At 44.3% G+C, this 25,925-nt stretch overlaps 1 protein-coding gene across 10 annotated transcripts in view; it reads right to left on the bottom strand.

Annotated features, from left to right (window-relative positions):
* The window catches only part of LOC147020176 (PHD finger protein 20-like protein 1), a 109,153-nt gene that overhangs the window by 71,839 nt on the left and 11,389 nt on the right, over positions 1 to 25,925 (bottom strand). For 7 of the 10 annotated variants that reach the window (XM_085895258.1, XM_085895264.1, XM_085895265.1 and 4 more), the window contains exon 2: positions 18,005 to 18,280. The exons of 1 other annotated variant lie outside the window; for it this stretch is intronic. In XM_085895258.1, the coding sequence (XP_085751384.1) occupies positions 18,005 to 18,241 (237 nt within the window). In that variant the 5' untranslated portion in view covers positions 18,242 to 18,280. Of the gene's footprint in view, positions 1 to 18,004; positions 18,281 to 25,925 lie in introns of those variants that run through there. 2 more of the 10 variants (XM_085895266.1, XM_085895267.1) reach the window with 1 other exon arrangement.

Raw genomic sequence — 25,925 nt, 5'->3', positions numbered from 1 at the left:
TACTCTCCGAAAGGAGGCCGAAGCCAGAATAGCACCAGTGATTAAATCACTAAAAGAACAAGGGGTAATTGTGGAAACTTCAAGTCCATGTAACACACCAATATTGCCGGTTAAAAAGCCACAGAAGGATAAGTGGAGATTTGTTCAAGACCTGCGAGAGGTAAATGAGGTGATCCAAAGTGTTCACCCAGTGGTACCTAGTGCAGAGGTGCTGATAACATCTATCCCCGCAAACTCCACCCATTTCACTGTAATTGATTTGCGTTCCACATTTTTTTCGTTCCCGATAGCAAAGAAATCGCAATTTCTGTTTGCCTTTACGTATAATGGCCACCAATATACATGGACGGTCCTACTGCAGGGCTTTGCTGATAGCCCTACGTTGTTCTTGCGTGCATTGCATAAGGACCTAGATGATGTAGTGTTTAGAGGAAATTCAGTGCTGTTACAATATGTGGATGATTTGTTGATCTGTTCCCCAAATAAGGAAGCGTGCAAAACTGGGCCTGGAGCAGCTGCAGCTGCTCCAGGCCCTGGCAAAGAAAGGCCATAAAGCAAACAGAGACAAGCTGCAGTTGGTGCAGGAGAAGGTTAAGTATTTGGGGCACCACATTTCACACAGGAAAAGAGAGTTGGACAAGGGAAGGGTAACTTCAATTGCAAAAATACCCTGCCCCCGTACAAAGAAGGATATGATGCAGTTGCTCGGCATGGCAACCTATTGCAGACAGTGAATTGTTGATTATGCAATTCTGACTAAGGAACTATATGTTGTGGTAGGTAAGAATCAGCCCAATGTAATCGAGTGGATTGAAGAAGTGGAGGAGTGTTTTAATAAATTGAAAGCAGCACTCTCGACGGCCCCGGCTCTGGGCCTTCCAGATTACGAAAAGCCGTTTTTCCTTTATTCTCATGAGATAAAGGATTTGCGCAAATGGTGTTAACACAGCAGCACGGTGATCACCAATGCCCAATAGCATACTTTAGCCGCAGGCTAGACCCGGTTGAACGCGGCCTGCCACTCTACTTACAAGCCATGGCTGCAGCGAGTTATGCTGTTAAACGCACGGCGGAGATCGTAATGGGTCACCCTCTAATCATGAGGGTTCCCCATTGCGTAGTATCTCACTTGACACAGAAGCAGATGCAACACCTAACCAATACTCATCTGATGCAGTATGAAACGACCTTGCTCCACCGACCGAACCTTCAGGTAGAGCGTTGTAACATTCTCAATCCAGCTTCCTTGTTACCAACAGAGGAAGAGGGCAATCCTCACGATTGTACCGAAGTGATCCAGGTGGTATCGACAGTGCGACCGGACCTAAAATACCAGCAGTTGGAGAATCCCGACAACCTTATTTGTTGACGGGTCCGCTTACCGAGGCCAGAATGGTTCGGGTCATGCAGGTTATGCTGTTTGTACTGATGACACAATTAGGGAAGCAGCTAGTCTGCCACCACACTTCTAAACATCAGGCGGAGCTATGTGCCCTTATTAGGGCTTGTGAGTTGTCAGCTGGTCAGGCAGTTAATATATATATATATATATACACTGATTCCAACTATGTATTTGGCGTGGTACATGATAAAGGTGCCATTTGGAAAATGACAGGTTTTTTAACATCTGCAGGCATAGGCCATGGGCCAGATGGGTGATCATTACCATCTCAGGTGGCAAAGGTTGACTGTACTTTTTGGAAAGATCTTTGTCTGGGCCAACTTTTTGGGTATGATTGCCACTCCAAATTGGTAGCTTTATTGTAGTTTTTTGGGAAAATAGGCATTTTTGGAGTAAAATCGTGTTTTTTGAAATTTCAACTGTAGAAAAAATATCTGCGATAAAACAACATATTTGAGACTTGGAATAAATAGTATATATAAATATATGGAATAAATAGTAAAATATAACCATTTTGGTGTGCTTTGTGTTGGGTTTCAATTGCCGATTACCATGGCAACAACCATTTTAGGGTAAAAAAACATGTTTTTTTTTATAGTGAAACTTTAAAAATTCATATCTCAGAAATGAAAAATGATTTTTGAACCATTTAAACGATAAACACATCCTGATGCATCAGGGCAGTTTTTAAATTCCATAGCATGAGGGTAGGTTTAAGATAAATATATCCTTTTAGGGTAAAAACATCACATTTTGAATTGCATTTCTTGCTAATCTGACAGAAAACCCCGTTTTTTGAGATAAGAGGAGTGTTTTGATTTTATCAACTTCACAGAGTATCCAAAGTCTACATGCATTTATATATCACTTTACATGTACTAGTATAGGTTGTACGAGTTACCTCGTTCAAATAGATTGGCGTTGCCATGGAAACAATCAATTTTGTGGGTAAACAGGTTTTTTGACGGTAAAAGTTGAAATATTCATAGCTTGCAAGTGAAATAATATTTTTCAGAGATCTGAAGGCTAAAACCACCCCGATGCACACAGAAAGTTGTTTATTTCAATGTATAGGGCAGGTTGTCAACAAACTATCTCGTTTCAATAACTTTCAAATAACTATTCAATAGCATTCCTCGATAGAATTGTCAAAGCAGAGATTTTGAGAAGTCTTTGGTTTTAAAGATTTTTCAATCGTACCATATATAAAAAGTACATTTTGGCTAACAATTTATATGAATTCTCTCTTATGGCAATCAATAAGTTGAACTAGACTAACGTTTCCATGGCAATGGTAATTTTGTGGAGAAACCATTGTGAAGTCTATTTAAATATTACAGTGTTTTTACATCTTTTTTTTCTTTGCAGGTGACTGACTGATCATGGAAGAGTCATTGCCTCCCCCAAAGCGGCCACGTACCGACTGTGTTATCCACTGCACGGATGACGACACTGATCTTGTGTCACCAATAGATTTCGGTTCATGGACAACTCTGTTAAAGGCTGCAGAAATTCGAGGTCATGGACAAACATTATCTGCTGCAAAAGGTTTATCCGAGGGAGAGATTGTGCCAGTGAAATATCATCGCAGGTGCCGTTCTGTGTTTACCAACAAAAAGCACCTCAATAGACTAACACGTGAGAAAAAAGACATACACGAGCAACCCAGCCGACATGGGACACCTCGGCAAGGGGCTGTCACATCTCGCGTGTATGGGGCAAAGTGCATATTTTGTGATAAAGTTGCAAAATATTTGAAAGGATAGCGTTCTAAGGAAACCCTTGTGCAGTGTAAACAGCTGCGAGTGGACACAGCTGTCAGGCAAGTTGCTGTGCAAAAAATGGACAATAAGATTCTTAGCATAGTCAGTCGAGAGATTGTTGCAGCTGAAGCACATTACCATAGGTCCTGCTACCAGCAGTATACAAAGGCATCGACTACCTCGGACAGTGGAATTGCTGCAACCAGTTAGGCATCAGCAGAAACTCTCTATGAATCAGCTGAAACTACTGCTTACGAAGAGTTATTTGACTTCATCAGGAACGAAACATTTCCAAATCCAAAGGTTCTGCACCTCACTGATTTGACATCCCATTTAATTTCACTGATGAACTCGTACGGTTTCAACGAGATCAGCAACTCAACTAAGACACATGCGTCGAAAATTGGAGAATGAGTTTGGTGAGTCACTCCATTTCGTCCGAAACCACGGTCGCAGAGTCTTGGTTTACCCTGACACCTTGACAAGGGACGAACTTGCCTGCAGCATCATCGAAATTAGAACGAAAGTTGAAACATTGCTGGCTACATAAAGTAATTCTATGGCAGAGCTATCAAGGGGCGCCCTGCTATTGCGAGGTGACATAAAAAGGCAGGAACTAATGGCTGAATGGCCGCCGCAACCCTCAAAGCTTGGAGCCGAAACTGCAAATATACCTGATGCCATGAAACACTTTCTGAAAATGTTAATAGTTGGTCAAGAAGGTGAGTCAAATGTGACTAGTTGTGCCGAAAGACAGATTTGTTCGATTGGCCAATATCTGATCTATGTTGTCACTAATGGTTGTCAGCGCCCGCCAAAGCATATTTTGATGGCTCTTGTTTTAAAGTGTCTTACAGGAAATGTTGAGCTGATTCAAATTCTCAACCGCCTTGGACACTGTATTTCGTACTCCATGATGGAACAGATAGAGACGGCGCTGTGTATGCAGAAGTTGCATTCGCTGTCTGACAGCACCAACAACGTCATTCTTCCGGAAAACATTCTGATCTCTATGATTACTACTCTTATGTGGGACAACATAGATAAATTTGAAGAGACTCTGAGTGGTGGTGGTACCTCCCATCGCGTCAATGGCATTATCATCCAGGACAGGTTTATTGGCCCTTTACCAAAAGAATCAAGCACACCCGTCGTGAAGAGCAAAAAAAGATCGATCGACATAGAAGAATCACTACTTCCACAGTACAATGCTGGAGAACGAGTTGGTCCGGCACCTGTCAAATCTCGAGGTGGATCCACTTAATTTGGTTGAGGATGCCAAGAGAAAGAATCGAATTTGGGTACTATTTCGCCTGCAGAATCGCCAAGCACCAAACCGGATGGGGTTCAACATCCTGACACGGGGTGAAACCACCATTAGTCCAAACAAGATCAGCTACTTGCCGACAATTAACGCACCGGCAACTGAGATGACTACGGTTTTGGAGATACTAACTCAGTCTCAAAGACTCCGGGTTCAATTACAGCTTCCAGGTTTGGTTGTCGTATTCGACCAAGCACTCTATGCGAAGGCTGCAGAGATCGTTTGGAAGCATCGAGACAGATTTGACGGTCTTGTTCTCCGCATGGGAGACTTCCACACCATGATGAATTTCCTGTCTGTCATAGGCAAGCGACTCCAGGATGCTGGTCTGCGAAAACTTGCTGTCAAGTCTGGCCTAATCGCAGAGGGCTCTGTGCAGGCGGTGATGGACGGGCGACAATACAACCGAGCTGTTAGACGTCACAAGCTGGTTTATGAAGCAATACTACTACTGGCATGGAAGGAATTTCTCCCATGGTGGACAACCACATATGATACTGCTGACTGCCACCTCTTAGATGGTGCCCTCCGTTGCATCGAGGAGTTGAGTGAGGATATCAACGAAGACTCCTTCAATACAGTTCTCCATAAGCCTAGTGTAAAATGCATTCTACATCTCTTTGAAGCATTCTTGCAAGCACTGCGAGATGGACGAAATGGTGACTTGGCCAGATTTTGGATGTCGTACTTGGACATGGTGGAGATTCTTCTGGGTTTGATACGTGCATCAAGAGAGGGAGATTGGCTTTTGCATATGTACTGCATTAAAGAGGCAATCCCCTGGGCATTTGCTTACGATAAAATCAACTATGCCCGTTATTTACCAATGTACTATGCTCATATGTCCCAGTTACCAACAAGCCACCCAGAAATCTACGCTCATATGCTAAATGGAGGTTATTCTGTCCAGCAAGGATCACAAAATCCATTTGGTAAAATTCCCGCTGACCAGACGATAGAAGAGACTGTCAATAAGGACACGAAAACACCCGGCGGTACGAAAGGGTTTAGTCTCAGATTCAAAGCCCTTAGCCGATATGACATGACTGGAGAGTATCGCAGCACAGCATTACGTCAGATGCGTGACATGGTGCGCCAACCAAGTCAAACGTTTTCGCACTCTGATCTACATGCTCCACGAATCCAAAAGGATAATGCTGATAACAAGGCACTGGTAGATCTGCTTGAGATTAACTGGGTAATTAAAGGTAATAAACCAGCCTGAGCTTACAAGTATTTCAACTGGACGGCTAGCTACTCCTGACATAAAGAACGACCTGACAAGTGCGCATGAGGTTGCTACTGAATCATACAAGACTTTCAAGGAGAACCGGCTAGAAGCAACGCCTCTAGTTGAAGCCTTCCATGGCAAAATCTCGAAACAAAACCTGAAAACTTTCTCCAACCTAATTAAAAAGAAGCGTGTGACAAAAGCAGATGGTAAAGAGGTAATCCTTCAGGCTGACAGTCAACTGTTCGCCCACATGATTCTTGCTGCTGAGAGCCGTCACCTTGATTTGCAGGAAGTCTTAGGACACCCTCTGGGGCCCATTCCATGGTCCTTGAGGAAAACAAACAAAGCTGCTCTCGCCAAATCGCTGACCAATGATGGCATGGTAGCCGAGAATATCCCTAGGCTGTCTGCAACCATTATCGATGGAATGAGTTTAGTTCAGCGCTTGAAAGGGGACAATCAGACTTTCGCAGAAGTTGCAGACAGTTGCCTGGCTCATGCACTTCATGAAGGTGAAAATAGCCAACAAATCGACGTAGTTTTTGACGTTTACCGCAAACAATGTATAAACAATGCAGAAAGATCGAATCGTGGAGCAACGGAGGGTCGAGAGTTCAAGAATATCAGTCGAGGGCACAACATTAGGCAATGGTGGAAATTCTTGCGCAGTTCGTCAAACAAAACCTGTTTCATCCGATTCGTCGTAGATGAATGGAAAAGGCCAGAGAACCGACTCAAACTGGGAATGAAAGTTCTGTACGTTACATGCGAGGAACAATGCTTCAAGCTTGTCAAGGACCAATGGGAAGAAGTCATTGAAATGAAGTCTATTCAGGAAGAGGCAGACACTCGTATCTTTCTGCATGCCGGCAGAGCAGCAGAAAATGGGTGCAACGCTATTGTGATAACTGCTGAAGACACGGACATTCTGGTACTTTGCATTGGTTTCAGCAAAAACATCCGTTCACCCATGTATCAGAAGGTTGGAACAAAAACTCGGCAAAAGTACAATGACATAACCAAGATTGCCAACACCCTTGGTGAAGATGTCTGCAAGTCCTTAATTGGCTTGCACGCCTTTACGGGGTGCGATACGGTCAGTGCATTTGCCGGAAAGAGAAAACTGAATACACTAAAAAACTTACAAAGAAGACCGTGGACTATCAGCAGTGCTTTAGTGAGCTTGGACGGTCATGGCAAATGTCCAATGAACTGTTTGCAAAGCTTGAAGCATTCACCTGCCATCTCTATGTTTCTAACAGAGCTATAGTTGAAGTCAACCAGTGTCGTTATCAGCTCTTCACATCAAAGAGGGGCAACATGATTTCAGCACAATTGCCACCATGCAGAGATTGCCTGTTCCAGCATGCCAAGCGGGCAAATTACCAAGCAGCCATATGGCGAAGATCCCTTGAATGCACTCCTGAAGTAATCCCACCAACAGATTGTGGATGGTCTACAGATGACAGCGGTGACCTTGAGATTCTCTGGATGACTGGTCCACCAGCTCCATCAGCTGTTTTGGAGCTCATGAGCTGTAGCTGTGTACGCCACTGTGATGCAAAGGACTGTACGTGCATCCGAAACGGACTGAAATGCACTAAGATGTGTAAAAACCAGATGTGTGACAACCAATATGAGGATGATGAAGCAGACACAGATGTAACTGTATATGCAGATGATGAAAGTGATGATGATGATAGCGATCAAGGAATGTAAATCTAAGACACTTACACGACAGCTGCCTGCAGGTTATTCTACCTATTGAACAAACAAACAACCTTAGGGTGTCAGGGTGGTAGCTTGCGTTCAAATTGCTCGAAAAATATTACATTTCTACCAAGTTATGGATTTTTAAACTTTCACCATCAAAAAATGTTTTATCCCAAAATTGGTCGTTTCCATGGCAATGTCAATCTATTTGAACTTGGTATCTCATCCAACCTAGTATGCTAATACATCTACAGTGATAAATGGACTTTTGATACTTTATAAAATTGAGAAATATTTAAAATGCTCAAAAAACTGAGTTTTCTCTCCATTTACTGAGAAATGCAATTCAAAATGTGATGTTTTTACCCTAAAACGATATATTTATCTTAAACCTACCCTCATGCTATGGAATTTAAAAACTGCCCAGATGCATCAGTATGTGTTTATCGTTTAAATGGTTCAAAAATCATTTTTCATTTCTGAGACATGAATTTTTAAAGTTTCACTATCAAAAACCATGTTTTTTTTTACCTTAAAATGGCTGTTGCCATGATAACCGGCGATTGAAACACAACACAAAGCACACCAAAATGGTTGTACTTGACATAGCTATTTATTCCAAGTCTCAAATATGTTGTTTTGTTGCAGATATTTTTTCTACAGTTGAAATTTCAAAAAATACGATTTTACCCAAAAATGCCTATTTTCCCAAAAAACTACAATAAAGCTACCGATTTGGAGTGGCAATCATACCCAGAAAGTTGGCCCAGACAAAGATCTTTCCAAAAAGTACAGTCAACCTTTTCCACCCGAGATGGTAATGAGGTCCATTTTGGGTGATTGGCCCATGGCCTAGCACACCCATTATGAATGGCAGTTTAATATCTGAACTTCTCACAAGCATCATGCGCCCCAAAGCGGAAGCTGTCATCAAGTGTCGCGCTCACCAGAAATTAACAACGGACGTGGATAAGGGAAATGATAAAGCAGACAAAGCCGCAAATGCGGCTGCAGAACAACCCAATCCCTTGGTAATGCCGGCACATGTAGCAAATGAGCATGTTAAGCTACACCAATATAGCTTGCTGGATATCATTGCTATCCAAGCCGTGGCACCAATTAATGACCATGATAAATGGCAGGCAAAAGGAGGAATAATGGATGGAGATGGACTGTGGACAAACAATGGGAAAATTATAGCACCAGTAGAGATCCTGCCGTGGCTTGCATGCATGGCCCATTTGAATGGGCATGTTTGCAAGAGGGGGATTGTGAGACAGGTGCAAGAATCATGGTATGCACCAGGAATTGGGAAAGCAGCCGAAGAGGTCTGCAGGAATTGCCTGGTATGTCAACAGCACAATCAACAGACAAGTAAAACAAGCAAGTTAGGGCCTCATCCTAGTCCTTGGGGTCCTTTCGTATACCTGCAGATAGACTTTATAAATATGTCTCCATCATGCATTTTCAATAGTGTTTTGGTAGTGGTATACATTTTTACCAAATGGGTAGAAGCATACCCATGTGCGAAGGCAGACGCGGTCACTGTGGTAAAGCACTTGATGAAAAGCTTTTCTGTCGATTTGGCATCCCCCATAAGATGTCACATGATCAAGGGGGACACTTTACAGGGAAAGTGATGCAAGCAGCGTGTAAGGCGTTGGGAATTAAGCAAGCGTTTCACTGTGTCTATCACCCACAGTCAGCGGGCGCTGTAGAAAGGCAGAACAGAATTCTGAAGAATACGTTGGCAAAGAAAACAATGTAAACAGGGTTAAAATGGCCTGACGCATTAGCTTTGGCATTAATAAGCATGCGGTCGACCATAAACCAAAAATCAGGGTTGGTTATCCCCTCACGAAGTACTCATGGGAAGGCCAATGCGATTGCCTGTAACCGCTCCAGCTGATATGAATAAATTGGACATTGCAATGATAGACGAAAATTTGCTGACATTCTGCAAACAGCTTTCCAGGATTGCTCGCTTGATACATACGCGGGTGAAGGAGGCGCTGCCGGAACCGGAGGAGGAGCCGTACCATACCTTCCAGCCGGGAGACTACGTGTTGGTGAAACACTTCACGAGGAAAAAAGCTTGGGAACCTCAGTGGAAAGGATCATTTCAGGTATTGTTGACCACCCCAACTGCTGTAAAGTGTGAAGGGAAACCAGCTTGGATACACTCTTCACACTGCAAACTTGCCTTCCTGACAGAATAGGAGGGTGTGCAAGAATGAATGTGCCACAGCAAATTCTAGTTGCCATAGTTGCCCTTTGGAAAGGAAGTTGGGAAGTGGAAGGGCAAATAGACAATTGGCCAATCAAGCAGAGAGAAAAAAAGAATAATTGAGAACCATGCAGAACATTTGCATGAGTTAGGATTACATGGAATTAATACGCTCCTACTCCTGTCACACAGATATGCAACACTGAGCAATAAGACTCGTGCTGGGTATGTGCCTACCTCCCGCACTCCTCAAAAACAGGTTTGCCATTATCAGTGATCCCATTTGGGGAAATAGATTATTGTGGGGCTGCATGGTACCACAACTATAATTTGACTAGAAATAGTACAGAGTTATGTATGGACTTTACAGGTGCGAGGTATCCCCCTTATAAAACTTAGAGAAAAGACCTCCGTATTATAAACAAGCTGGGTTCCTTTGTCTGACTTGGACTAATCCTAACAGCAAATTCCATGCAGGAGATTCTGCCTGTAACTCATCCATAGAGGTAAACGACATGGAAGATAGCCGGAAGGGTGACAATGGAACATATCCTAAAGTCGCATCCAATGGCACTTATTTTGTATGTGGGTTTAGAGCCTATCCTTGGTTGCCACTAAATTGGACCGGGTCTTGTTTCCTGGCTTATGTCGTGCCGCACATGCGTTTGATCAGCGGCCCATTATCTAAGGTGATTCAACAATGAAGTAAGAGGAGCATTTCAAATGGGGAATTTGCAGCAATGATAATCTTCCCCAGATATGGAGCATGGGCAGCAGGGAGAGAGCTTATTAAAATGGCAGCATCATTGGAAGTAATGGGAAACAAAACTGCTGATGGCTTTGATAAGGTTAATGCGGAGATGGTAGCATTGAGGGCAACAACAATGCAAAATAGAATGGCCTTGGATATGATTCTCGCTGAAAAAAAAGGGGGAGCTTGTGCTGTGATTGGCAAAGAGTGTTGCACGTATATCCCGGATAATTCAGAGCAAATCCATGACCTAGCAGGACACATAAGAAAGGAGGCTGCAAAATATCATGATTACAATCCAGGATGGAAGATCGGAGCATGGTTGCAGGGATTGTTTGGAGATTGGGGGGGGAGCCATTCTCAGGTTCCTGCTGACAGGATTGGCTGTGTTAATTGGAATATTCATTATATTATCTATAATCAAAGCAGCCATTATGGCTGGCTTGCAAAAGTGCATGACAGGATGGCATCTGAAGTCACTGCCATTCACTTACTTTGGCAGTGATATCCATGTCTCTGCCGGCTGTGAGTCAGAGGTCAATAGACATCTGGGTCGGGCCTGGGGAGTCATGGATTCACTGGATAATGGAGTGTGGCGCTGCCGGTACCTGTGCGGGAGGACGAAAGTCCGAGTCTTCAGGTACTTGGTGCTTCCAAGTCTTGCTCTATGGATGCGAGACTTGAACTCTGACCAAGGATCTGAGACGGAGACTTAATTCCTTTTGTACCAGGTCTCTTCAGAGAATCCTTGGCTATCACTGGGCGGACTTTGTGTCCAACGAGCAGTCGCTGAGAGAGACTCAGATGAGATTTGTTACCTGCATAGTCTGTGAGCGTCAGCTGCGGCTGTATGGACATGTGGCTCGTTTTCCTGACGCTCATCCTGCTCACCAGATTCTCTCAGCGAGGGAGTCTCGTGAGTGGAGGAGGCCAATGGGCTGACCACATGCCTCGTGGTTGCAGCAGGTTGATCGGCATCTCAAGGAGATGGGGATGGGCCAGGCATCTGCCTGGGGGATGACCAGACAGAGGCCCCTGGAGTACCGGCAGAAAGTGGATGCAGCGACGCACTGCTCTGGTGCATGCTCCCATACCTGACCTGACCTGATCTGCAGTCAACACCCAAGAAGCACGAAACCAAGCCCGAACCTGAGATGACACTTTTAACTGGTGCTGGGGAAAGGGACTTTCCAATAAAAGTGGCAGTTTCCCCACACCACCCACAACCACTATTGTACACTCCCCCCCCTCCCCCCGCGACCCTTGCTCCCGATGTATCACCTGCTTGAAATATGTATACCTTTGTGCACCAGGCACCTGTGATTAAAGACGAGGAACTTATTCAATTGATCGCAGCAGCTATACTTGAGAATGATAATTTGCATTTAATGTTTGGAAAGGAAGATGAAAATGTAAATGTGGATGTGGACAAAGATGCTGCAGATTCTGGCATAAATGTTAAAATGTAACTGGAAATAGATGTGCATCAGTTAAGTACGAGTTCAGACTCAGACTTTGAGCAGTTTTTGGATGGAGATTTTACTGAGTGATTTGTTAATCAGAGGGTTTGGCATGTGATTCCATCTTTAGTGGGGTAGGTAGCTCTCTCTTCCTGGGTTAAGCGGTGCAGGGGAGCCTTTCGACCACCATGGAGACCATCTGGAGCTAACCCGAAGGATGGAACTCCTCCCAGGGAGTGATCTATCTGCACCGCGAAGCTGGGTTATCTGCCGGCCTGAATTAAGAAGATGCTTGATTGTGATTTAATAAACATTGTTTCTTAAAGTAACAATAGGAGGGAATGTTGGGATTTGTACCTTTTTCTCAAAAGCTTTGTTTCTTCTGAACACACTTCACTCGCCTACAGTTAATTAACTATATTCCTGCTTGCGGGGTTCTCCATAAAGGCCTGCGGACAGCGGTTTACATACAGCTGTTTTCGGTTGCACCGCCGGGTGTTTTTGTCAAAGTTCAAACCAAGAAATCCAAAATAAATAAATAAGTAAGCAAACATTAAATTTTAACATTTTTGGAAGCAGCTTCGTGTGACCTTTCATTTCAAACTGACTTCATTTATATATCATTTGTATGTGAACACTACTTTCTTGAATAAGTTTTTGAAGTAAGGCGTTAGGTACATGTACCAATGAGTAGATCAACAAATAAAGAGTTCTCCAGATATCCATTTACAAACAATTCCATTTAATGTACCACAATTTCACTAAAAATGTCATTGATTTGGGTAACAGTTTGCTTGTACTCTGCAACTGCTTAAAATCGCTGAGAATGCATTTCCAAGGGTCGAGGAATTTCCGTGGCTGGGGGCCATAGGCCCCCAGACCCCAGCTATTGTTTTTGCCTCGCTACGCTCGGTAGCCACCTGAAATTTTCCATACATGCAGGTGATTTCAAAAGTATGGAGATCCCCGCGCTTGGGACATTGTGTGTGAGATAAGGAAGGTTTAACCATGAGTGATTCAAGGGAGCATTGTGTAGCAGAATCTGGGAGGAAAACCTCTGATCTTGCTTATCTGTTTGATATATATCGCCAGGACATAAGCCAGCTGGTAATCCAGCTAACTCCTGGGATGAAAGAAGGAATTTTGCATTGTTATTTTCTGGAGATAAAATCGCGTATATATGAAGGAGTGATTCAACCATTCGAGTAGAGTACTCTCCGGGTTCCTCAAAGCAAGAATTGTGGTGCCTGGTGTGTGTTTTCCGTGCGCACGTATTGATTTATAATAAACAGTTTTCTCTCAAATATATCGACATCTTCATGCCTTCGTAAAGGGTGATTGACACCCTGACACACACACACACACACACACACACACACACACACACACACACACACACACACACACACACACACACACACACACACACCTGGTAAGTACTTACAAAATATATTTTATTTGAACTTATAACCTTAACTTATATACAATCAACTGATTTCCCAACTGCTCAGATCATCAGCTGGGCACAGTTTTTCATCGAGGTTTCGATCCTTTCAGCGCAGAACGTCTCCAAATGGCGGATCCACAGCCCCGGTCTCAGGTCCACATCAGTAGGTTACTCAACATCCATGGTTTATTTTAACGTGCAGTAGACCCCTACTTGTGCAGTTCCAAGTCAATTTGTGCAGTTCTAAAATTTATAATAAAAACTCCAATGTCATCGATCCATAATTCCAGCAATCTGTGTGTGTGTGTGTGTGTGTGTGTGTGTGTGTGTGTGTGTGTGTGTGTGTGTGTGTGTGTGTGTGTGTGTGTGTGTGTGTGTGTGTGTGTGTGTGTGTGTGTGTGTGACCGCTGTTTCTCGGCAACCGCTGGTCCGATCTAATTGAAACTTGCCAGATATATTGCTGGGGACCTGAGGATGTGCCTTTTCAAGGTTTGATATTAATCGGACAAGTGCTTCCCAAGTTATTGACATTTATTTACCAAACCAATGACAATACACGTTGTTGCGTGGGCGTGGCCGATGTGGAAGGGAAGCTCAGCCGCGTTCCCCATTACGGGTTACAACGTACGGACTTCCGGAGAGTGATGACTTCGTGTATTCTAATAATTTCTCGATTTCTTATGTGCATTCATAGATAAACACAATGCCGCAAGTTATGATCGTTTTCATCCGAGACAATGCATAAATTTCAGTAACATCAGAGTGCTGGTATGCTCCGAACCAGGAAGTAAATTTTTTTTCTCTCTTCTCTTCTCTTTTTGTTTTTCCTTGTGAGGACATTGCGAAAAGGCAAAATACGTTGGCGCAAATTGAATAATTGGCCATTAAAACCTAAATTGCAAGTCATCATAACTGTGATATGCGAACTTCCACGCCACCCACGTAAGGGCACGCGAGAGCGAAGAAACGGCCTGTGTGGTTGTTGTTTGTTGCTCGCAGTTTGAATATTTATTTATGAATGTTTTTTTATCTTATTTTATTTTTTTTACGTGCAGCCGCGTTCCCCATTACGGGTTACAACGTACAGGCTTCCGGATAATGATGACCATGTATTCTAATAATTTCTCGATTTCTTATGCGCATTTATAGATAAACACAATGCCACAAGTTATGATCGTTTTCATACGAGACGGTGCATAAATTTCGGTAACATCAGAGTGCTGGTATGCTCCGAACCAGGAAGTAAATTTTTTTTCTCTCTTCTCTTCTCTTTTCGTTTTTCCTTGTGAGGACATTGCGAAAAGGCAAAATACATTGGCGCAAATTGAATAATTTGCCATTAAAACCTAAATTGCAAGTCATCATAACGGTGATATGCGAACTTCCGCGTCACCCACGTACGGGCACGCGAGAGTGAAGAAACGGCCTGTGTGGTTTTTGTTTGTTGCTCGCGGTTTGAATATTTATTTATGAATTTTTTTTTATCTTATTTAAATTTTTACGGGCAGCCGCGTTCCCCATTACGGGTTACAATGTACAAGCTTCCGGATAATGATGACCATGTATTCTAATAATTTCTCGATTAGTTATGCGCATTTATAGATAAACACAATGCCCCAAGTTATGATCGTTTTCATATGAGACGGTGCATAAATTTCGGTAACATCAGAGTGCTGGTATGCTCCGAAGCAGGAAGTAAATTATTTTTTTGCACATTTTTTTTGTGTATTCTAATAATTTCTCGATTAGTTATGCACATTTATAGATAAACACAATGCCCCAAGTTATGATCGTTTTCATATTAGACAGTGCATAAATTTCGGTAACATCAGAGTGCGGGTATGCTCCGAAGCAGGAAGTAAATTATTTTTTTCACTTTTTTTTTTCTCCTCTTTCCTCTTCTCTTTGTGTTTTTCCTTGCGATAAAAGGCAAAATACGTTGGCGCTAATTGAATAATTGGCCATTAAAACTAAATTGCAAATAATCGTAACTGCCATATGTGAACTTCCGGAGTGAGGACTTCACTTCCGGATAGTGACGATTACTGTATTCTTTCTCGATTTCCGTACTTTCTTAAACACAATGCCCCAATCCAGTCGTCGTTTATGAGAGCGAAGGAACGGCCTGTGTGGTTGTTGTTTCTGGCACGTGGTTTGAAAGTTTTTTTTTGCATGTACGGCCACGTGAGAGCGAAGGAACGGCCTGTGTAGTTGTTTCTGGCATGCGGTTTGAAAGTTTTTCGTTTTGTTTTGTTTGCACCTACGGGCACGCACCTACGGGCATGCACAAGAAGTATAAAGAAAAAAAGAAGTCAATGCATGACCATGATACTGAAAAGCAAAAGTACCTATATTTACTGTTTATATGATAGGAAATATATTTTTAATTTTACATACACAAATGTATGCTGATTAGTACTTTGTTTTAATTTTTTTGTCAAATACTAAGATGGTTAAAACTTAAAACACTGTTTATATGACTAGATATATATATATATATATATATATATATATATATATATATATATATATATATATATATATATATATATATATATATATATATATATATATATATATATATATATATATATATATATTTTAGTCTTACACATGCTGAATTGCACTTTGATTTACATTTTGTGTCAAACAGTACATGGTAAAAGATGGCTAAAACAGTGAAACTTTCATAAATGCAAGATTTGCAAAGTTGTATCGAGCATATAATCTAAAAACATCTTTTTTTCAATGGCGGTTCAGTTGTATCTGATTCTGCATCAAGACTATCAGCATTTATTTTCTGCACTTCAGAAAATACACGTTTATAGGAATTTTGTTCCTTTGCTTTGGTTACTTCTCTTGTTCGACGTGCCTTTGTGGAAAGCCAGGTGAGAACAGCAGGCCGTGGATCCCACAAGTCAATTGCAGGCATATTGTAATGGACGTATAAATAATAATTCTCTGTCTCTAATGACATTCTTGAGCGGTATATGCTTTTCAGTGCATTGCTGGAGCTGATAAGTCTCTCCACATCTGCTGAATGCGGCTTTGCTGCTAAAATTCTTGCATAAACTCTGGGCAAATTATCGTAGTGCCAACCTGCAGCTAAAAGCTGGCTGATTATTTTTGACAGGGTTAGGTTAGAGAATTGCCCCTAATCTGTGAAATCGTTCTCCATGCCCAAAGCCATAAGATCTAAATCTGGACACATAAGTTTGTGGACTGCCTCGAGGTTTGCATCCTTTTGAAATTTGAGAAAAGGAACCAAAGTTTCCAAACACTCATTGTCAGTGCCAAACCGTTGAGTTAAAAATTATTTTAGTGCTTCTGTGACCTCAACCTTGATTGCTGATAAATTGCATCTGTCTGTAACAAAAAGATGATGACCTCTTCTCCGCCTTGGTTCATCACTAGTTAGCTTAATCTCTCATCATGTTCGACTAGCTGTGACTGTGCTTGAAGACTAGACACCCAACCCCCTAAAAGAGGCGTCTTCTGGAAGCTGCTAATACTTGTCTTCACAAGTGTCACCTCTCGTTTAATGTCGAGCAGTGGGACATTATCAGATTGTATTTTCTTCTTTAATCTTGAAAACACTGCCAGCACATCAGCTATAAATGCAAGCAATTCTAGGTTTGTTTTGTTTGTCAGGAGAGTTTCAAATCCTTTGGCTTGTTTGTCGTGAGACTGTTGCATATAAAAGTACTAATGAATGCCATGATTCTAGAACAGAATTCACAAGGGAAAAATGTGTACTGAATTCCAACGAACTTCAAATACTTTTGGAAGGGACCGACATGCTAGATCATTTGTACTGGCTAATTCTTTCAGCTGTCGAGTTCTCAGACCAGAAGTGTGAAAAAGCTTGACAATCCACTTAGTTTCTGCAGCAAGTGGCTTACTTCGGACACTATATCCATGACTGACTTCCAAGCTAACTGAGTGCGATGAACAGCACACCAGATTTTCAGTTTTGGGATTTCAGAGTCAATGGAATCAAATAATGCCCACAGACCATTTCTTTCTCCAGTATTAACACTGGCTCATCAGTTACTATTGATGACATATTTTGAAAAATATATTCTGTAGTGGGTTCACCAACTGTGCTTTTGCAGGGCGTCTTAACTGCATTAAAATGTCCTTGTGCGCCTATGATATCAGGTTCTGCTGCTGCACCTAAGAACACCGTTTCATCTTCACCAGTTTTGCTAACTCCCTTTACCATCACAAAGAACTTGTCTAGTTCGGTCAACTGACCAACCCATCGCATCTAAGGGATATTGCTATGGACTGTTCTATCTTTTTTGAAAGCGAGGCCCTGTCTGCTTCCACAATACACTTTAGCATCTCCAGGTGGCTAACATGTGAGACATACTGCAAGATTTGATAAAGTTTTGCCTCCTTAGATTCATCATTAAAGTTAAAAGACTGTGACTTCCTGCTCACCACTACTCTCATTGGAAAATAATTTGCAGATAAAGTGAGCTTTTTGCTTTCTCCATAAACATGAATAAACAAACTACCAATCTAATTAGCTAGCTCTTCATTCGTTTTTTAAATAGCCTTACGCATTGGGGTTTCTTTCATCACCTGAGTTTTTGAAAGACTATTATATATTTTCTAAAGCAACACAGCTTTATGGGCATCAGAACGAAAATGGGCTTCCACAACAGATTCTCTTACATTTGCAGTACCGGGAGTTCCCTTGGTATTTTCTTCCCCTTTCTGTGATTTTGGCATGTGTTCTCCACTAGAACCGGTGCTGGGCTCAGGATCAGTGGTTGGCATGTCCTGTCCACTGGAACTTGTGCTGGATTTGGGCTCTGTGACTGGCTTTACCTGTGTACTAGTAGTCCTGGGGTCAGTATTTTCCCTTTCCCCTCTCTCCTTTGAAGATTGCAACCATTTTCTTAGGTCCATTTTGGGGTGAAATTTGACTCAATTTGAATATTGGACAACCTGAAACAAAAAACATACTAGTATTACTCTTAAGAAATTAACATTACTTGAAATTACTAAAATCATAAAATCATTACTGAATTAATAAAATCATCAATGCCATTCTTGGAAAATTCCTTTAGGGAGTTTGAAAATCTAGCAGAGATATCCACTATCTATACACGTTAGACTTGTTTAAAAAAAAAAAACATCTGATTTTTGTTCAAGTCTTGGGGATGAACGAGCGCAGGCCTAATAATGCTTGGCACGTAGATCTAATTACGTAATATTGCAAACACGTGAAATTAATAAATAAATGTTATATTGGTATGGAATGAGTTAACAGATGTCAGATGCTGTATGTTGTGATTAGCAGTTCACTATTTAAAGACAGTTTATGACAGAATATACAAAAGTGTTACAATTGCCCTTGTCTCCCCTACACAGATTTCACAGGCACGAACATGACGAAGTAGGCCTCGATCTAGACTCTAGTGTCGTATAAGTTTCATCAACATTGTTTCAACAATATGGAATTATGGAATAGATCGACTGGGATATTTTCAACTACATTAGGTTTATAAAAAATACTTGCCGTACCATTAATAGGTTACTCTGCTTGACAAACCTGTACCGCAAGGCTAGGCCTACAGGCTCTGCCAGCGATCATCTGAGCGATGGTTCTGTAAACATGCACTGACCGAATAATTCACGCGCAGGTTTGGGCGACTGGCGTACGAGGCATTGAGTAGTGTGCAAGGATGTTCCAAATTTCTGCGTGTTTTGAATGCACTTGGATATTTACGGTTATACTTTCAGCTAATGATACTAATATTATAGACTCCAGTGAGGTATCCTGTGTTGTGTACCATGTCAAAGGATATAAAGGAACTTAAAATCTATAAAATGTTAAAAAATAGCCATTACAAATGCTTCTCAGACTCATAGAATCTCAAACACTGGACCATGGCACCAGCCTGCAGTTCGAAAATTTCCTTAAAATAAACCGTCAACATCAATACAACATCCTCACTCAAACTTATTTAATTATTACTTTTATTCAAAGTATTACTACATATGAATAACTTTAATCATACACCACTTTATATGATAATAAATTAAGTGATAAACACTTTACCTTGTTGGCATGTCCATCACACAGCACGTCCATCCAATAATAGCCTCAAACTGTCATTAACAACCGATTTTAACTGACTGCATTGTGTTTCTTCGCAACCACCAATAAATTATATTCATGCTTATTTATAATGTATTATATAGATAATATTTATTTCTTGTATTTTTATTTAAAAAAAAAAAAATATATATATATATATATATATATATATATATATATATATATATATATATATATATATATATATATAGTTACGAATCTACCGCCCGCCCAGCGTGCGAACGACCGCTTTTCACTAATAGCAGCCGCACGCCCACCGGACGAGCAATTCATTCACGACTTTCTGGAACAACGCCAGAAACTTCTCGCGGCTGGGTTCTTAACCCCACCACGGCCTAGTCCGTATTCTACCCGCGCGCGACAGGGTCAATCGCCGAATATCGATATACCTAAGTATTCACGCGGGTAACCTACCGAGAGACCGTACCTCGGCGAAAGCCTGCTTGGACACGAACCGCTTAAGCAGTTCGTTCCGTTCCGGGATAACTGAGCAGGGTATTATCGCCAGACCTCACCGGACCCGATTCCTTTATCGGTATTCAAAAACAAACTACCATTCCGAAATGCAATACGGCGGTTCAATATGGGAAAATGACATGACGAACGGGTTCACAATCAACTAAGCACATTTATTTACACACATGCACATATACAGCCATGCAGGTATGCAAAAACATGCATGCAGTCATGCAACCAAACAAGCAATGTACGGGACGGGCACAAAACACGAGCAAGGACCAAGAGTTACCACCGTCTATTAGTTATTATCAATGTACACTGAACAGTTTCTACTTGGCGGGAAACGGCGCCATAACATTCATTCAAAAGAAAAGCAAGAAAGACCCCCTCATAGACAAGGGAGTCAGACTGGGCCTGTGGGCGTTTATAACGTGGAGTTTTGGTGACCGAAAGGGCCCCACGAGACCGTTGCCAGTTACCTGCACCCTCGTGGTGCCTTGATGGGGCGAGTCGTGACGTCCCGTCCCCACGGCAGCTAGCGTAGCCGCGGTTGAGCTCGGGCCTTCCGCGTGGCAGGCGAGCTCTCTCTGGCTCTCCCCACACAAACGCGCAGGTTCGCGCAACACAGCAGGGCTGTGCCTCCAGCCCGCATCTCCTTCGCGACGCCCGGACCTCCACCGACTGACTGTTCCAAGCTCCCGACTCTGACACGAGCCAAGACCTCCACACAGCTCCTTGGCTTCTCCAGACTCTCCGAACCCCGACAGAGACTCGGTTCTCTCCACGCAGCTCCTTGGCTTCTCCAGACTCTCCGAACCCCGACAAACACACTCCGAACCCCGACAGAGACTCGGTTCTCTCCACACAGCTCCGCTACGCTGCGTCCAGCGTGCCCTTTTATTCCCCTTCCCTTCTCGCCCCGCCCTCCTTCCAGCTCCTGCGGGAAACTTCCAGAAGGGGGGCGTTTCCCTCGTGGGTCGGGGTTTTTCGTAGCAATCATCCTGGTAGCACTTCTCTATTCTCCCTCCACTCGCCCCTCCCCCGACCCAAAGCGCAGGAAAGCAAGAGGAAAAATCCATGCGTTATCGGAACGCCTTCTTCTTTCTCCATGGCAGAGACGGTTTTCGATGCGGGGAGGGTTGTAGCGTGGGTGTGGAGAAGGTGATTGGTGGTGTGGTTGGGTGTTTGTAAAAAGGTGGTTGGTGGTGTGGTTGGTCCAAAATAACGATTGCAAAGAATAACGACTAACTCAAAGATCACAATCCTGCCCACACGAATAAATCCCTTTAGACAACGGTGGGGAAATCTAACTGAACACACACTTAGCGATATAACTGATCTTGGGGATATTCTTTATGGTGCTCTGCGAATTTCGACAGCTGTAACACTACCCCCTCCCCTTTTTACAGACTCGTCTCGAGTCGTCAAATTTTTGTGTGCCATCATGTGTAAGTTTCCCCAAGTACGTTTTATCTTCGGATCCCTGAGTGCGACATTTAGTGTATTCGTGTTCCAAAAATAAATAACCTACGGGCTGAGTAACTAACTAAAACCCACTCATGCAGACGACTTAAATAAATTGCCGGCGCTACGACAAATATGCAGCGGGCGCAACTCATTTACAATTTTACCCTTAACCTTGTAATTTTACACTAAACCATGGCCTAGGACTGATGGACTCTGCGGGAAAAGAAGAGCAGGGAGCCAGGCTACTCATACGCAGTCTCTGGCTCGTGAAACAAATGCAGGTGACAGGGAATGTGCCCGGCTGCACCAATGCAGTCCTCGGCGTCCCCTGTGAAATGAGCGCAGTGAACACAAAAAGGTGCACGGGCTGCTCAATGCAGTCCCGTGGTGTAGATGGATGGATGGACAACACGATGCACGGACCACCAATGCAGTCCCATGATGCGGCTGCCTACAGGGTAGTCCCTGCAGCATGCGCGATGATCCTGGCGCACATGGTAATGAATGGATGGGGAAATGCAACAAGGGCTAGCAGGCATGGGGTCGAGGCAAAGGCAGGCAGACAAGGCATGGAAAAGCAAGACAAGGCCGTTTCGCAAAACAGGCCGGTAGATGAACTGGCCGGCACAGGCCTTGTAGCAAAACAGCCGGCAGATGAACTGACCGGCACAGGCCTTGTAGCAAAACAGACGGCAGATGAACTGACCGGCACAGGCCTTGTAGCAAAACAGACGGCAGATGAACTGACCGGCACAGACCTTGTAGCAAAACAGCCGGCAGATGAACTGACCGGCAGGCCTTGTAGCAAAACAGCCGGCAGATGAAGCTGGTCGGCACAGGCCTTGTCCTGCAAGTGTGTGGAGGGAGTGCGGTGGTGCTGGCCACTCAGAAGGCAGGCTCAGACTTGCTCTACTGTCTCCCTCCCAACCTATCGCCTTTGCCTGTCTCTGTCCATACCCATCCCCTTAGTTTGCAAAAATCCAAATTTAGCCCCAACTTTTTTTTTTGTTTTATTTTATTTTTATTTCCCCCTCTACAAATCGTCTCCCGAACCCCCTTTATCGTCTCGGTCTGGCTAACCTATAGTCATCCTAGCCAACTCCCAACCCCTACGTTCCCTTCCTGGAGGGGAATAAGGGAGAGCTATCCTGCGTCGAGGCCCAATGAAGCCACAGAATGGCCTCCTCAGATTTCAGCGATCTATTAACCGAAAGTGGGTTCAGCGGCCCACAAAGAGCGAAGGGATGGATGGTGCGGAGGTGTACACTTCCTATCTACCCTAACCATTTAACTGTTAACTACCACGGGGCTTTCCAAAAGCACCTCTCGCTTAACCTACTGGTTCTACCAACGAAGATTCCCGTCACCTGTGTTGGTGTCCTCACAATTTCGGGCCTCGCCCTCGAATTTTCCCTCGTGCCCTCGCATGGTTTTGTGGCTGGGATGCGTGGCTCCCTTGGCAGGAACTACCCTCTGCCGATACTCCAACCATGGCAACTCCGGGCACTACAACTGCCTCTGAGCCTACCAGCTCCCTAAACACTGGGGAGTGCCCTCCTGGCGACTCCCCTGAAACGCTCACGTGGCAGGCTGGCTTCCCAGGCCCCTTTCCGAGGGTCACCCGTGCCCACAACACTGCCCACGCGGCTAACGGCGCCCCCGCATCATGCGGGCGCACCCGTGCCCACTACGCTATCCCGGCCCCCATGGGCCCTTGGCCTACTACGGCCGACTAGCCTGGTGCCCGGGGTACCCACTCAGCGATACTCACCTTTCGCAGCCACACTCCCAGCCTGTAAACAGGGCTCCTGCACCCCTCCAAATGGGTCTCGAGCCTACGCTCCCACCAACAACAAAACGACCTCCATTTTGTCAATTTGACTAACCCATCTAACTCACTCCACACTGACCCCGGGGTCCCTTGGGCGGGAGTCACTCCTCCCCCCAATCACTCATCGCACCATGCATTCCACATTCGTCCATTCACACAGACCCGCTGGCCTCACTCACTGACCAAGCACATGCTTCCACTTAACTCATCAATTCTTCAACACCCACCGCTGAACTCTGCCATCCTTCTAACTACCTCCCCTAACTACCTCGTGCTCCCACGTCGTCCCTTAAACTACAGCACGTTCCATTTAACACTACGTAGCTAAGCTACGTCCCCACTACACATCCAAAGTCTGTCACTGTCCCCAAATGTCCCATTTTTCCAACCTAAATATCAATTAAAACCCTCTACCTAATCCATTCCACGGGCTCCATGAGGACTTACCCCTGCCCCATGAAGCCGGTCTAACTTCGCTAACCCTTCCCCCTAACTAGTTCCATCCTGTGCCCAGGCCAGGGGTCTTCCACCCCTTGCCCGGGAATCCTGTTCACCCGAAAGCAAGGCTTGTTTTTGTTTTTTTCTCGCGCAGCACCAGCGCGGCAACTCGCAACCTGCGCACCAGCGCGGAAATTCAGCCGCGCACCTTTAGCGTGATGTCATGGCAGCTGTTCGCGTCCCTCGTCCCTCTTGGACGGTACCATCCGGCAGGGATTCACCCTCCTGCCGGATTCCAACCAAACACGCAGCCATGACGTCACCCGGCGCATAAAAATAAAACACAAGCCCCACGTCTCGAGGGGTTCCCCACGCGAACACATGTGGTCTGCCCGTTGGAGGTTAACACACACGCCCGCGTGGAGAACCCGTCCGGTCCGAATTCGAAATCCTGCCTAAACTTTGTCCGTCGCGGGATCGGCAACATCCACCGCGGGCGTTTCCGGACGGGCTTCACTCCCGCAAGCGAGCACGTGGTGGCCTCGCGCGTTGCACAGCACGGACCTCGCGCTCGCTGCTGGGTGAACCCGGCGCGGTTCCCAAAATAGCTACGGCCGCTACCCGGCTTTTGTCTCTCTGTCGCAGTCTCCGTCGCCATTCAACCCACGCACAGCTGCGTGTCACGACGCTCACACTCCACTCCATTACACTCACACTCGGAGACGCGACTGCGTGCTCCCGCATGCCGACCGTCATCTCCCTCACATACACATTCTCTCTCACACGGACCCTTTCACTCACACACGCGGTGACACTCACATGCGGTGACTCATCCACACACGGCGTGCTGGGAAGCACGCCCTTCGGCACACTTGCCACCACACCACTCACACACGGGGTCGCACTCACACCTTGTACCACACACACCGGGACAACACTCGTAACCACACACACCGAGACAACCACACTGGGGATTCGTGTCGCCAAAAGGGGGTTCCGGGGCCTCTACAGAGATGCCAACTTTTGGAAATCAGAATTAGGGAGGATTTGCAACCGACACCAAATAATGTGCGTGAAGCGCACATCTCGAGCGTGGAGCGCTCGACCCTTGCGGCGGGGTCCAGGGCCCGCCTTAGGGCCCTGGAAGCTCTGAGGTTCTAGACGCTCTCTAGTGCCCTCTGAGCCCTATTTTGGAGCATTTAACATGTTAAGAATTCCCACTTTTTGAACAAAAAAGGGGAAAATTGTGCACTTTTTAATGTTACATGTATGTTAATATTAGTAAGTTAGGGGACAATCAAAGATTAACAAAAAGCACAAAAGAAGCAATATTTTTCTTACCTTACTGGCTGGTACTACTGCTGCTTGCTTTTTCCATGGCAGCTTTGCTGAGTGACAGCTGTGTGGCTCTTTTAGCCCTTCTGATTATGTCTTTGCTGTATTCTCTCTGGTAGCAAGGGGTGCTATGAGCTAGTTTTTCAATTAAGAGAGCTTCCAGGGTTTTGACACTCAAATTGGAACGAAATTCAGTATGATTCTTCCGTACAAGACTGAGTGCCCGCTCACATGATGCGTTCGAATGAGGAATGACCAAGATTCCCTTCATCACTGCTCAAATTAGGATACTTCTTGGCACCAGTGCAGGGATCTGTGAGCTGTGAAATCCGCTGCCACTGCTCATCCACTCTCACTGTCTCAGTAGCAATTGTAGCTATGGAGGCGTCTGCCTGGTAGTGAGCGAATTCACTCTCAAGACTGTCTATGTCACTATCACCGCCACTGAACAGACGGGAATTTCTTGATGAAAAACTCCACACAGTCAAACCCCACTTCTTGGTGTAGCTTAACATCCAGCACCTGAGCATGCTTGGCTAATTCATCATCTAGCGGCCAGGTTTTGAAGATGTAATTGCAGGCTTTCACATAATATGAGCGAACTGCACTGAAGAAACCTTGGATGTCTGACTCACTCAGAGTGAAGGTGGATTTCTTGAGACTCCTTTGTTCCCTTATATACAGTTTGGCATCGTTCCCAATCATGAGGTCCTCATCATTCTTCTGATGATTTCTGTCAGAGAAGGGTACATTTACCAGAGCAACCGATGACACCGATGGTTTCAAAAACCGTACGAAGATATCTTTCAGAAGACCATTCAATTCTCCGTGCAGGAGATGAATTCAGGGTTCGTCTCTTTGGAGCAGAAGATTCCCCTTCTCAAAAAGCTTGTTAGCATATCGAAGGAAGAAACAACAGAGTTTTGTTTGTGGAGACA

Source organism: Eptatretus burgeri, chromosome 9 (genome assembly GCF_056783735.1).
Source record: "Eptatretus burgeri isolate ZD-2024b chromosome 9, Ebu_testis_v1, whole genome shotgun sequence".
Taxonomy (NCBI): Eukaryota; Metazoa; Chordata; class Myxini; order Myxiniformes; family Myxinidae; genus Eptatretus; species Eptatretus burgeri.
This window is presented reverse-complemented; position numbering and strand designations above follow the sequence as displayed.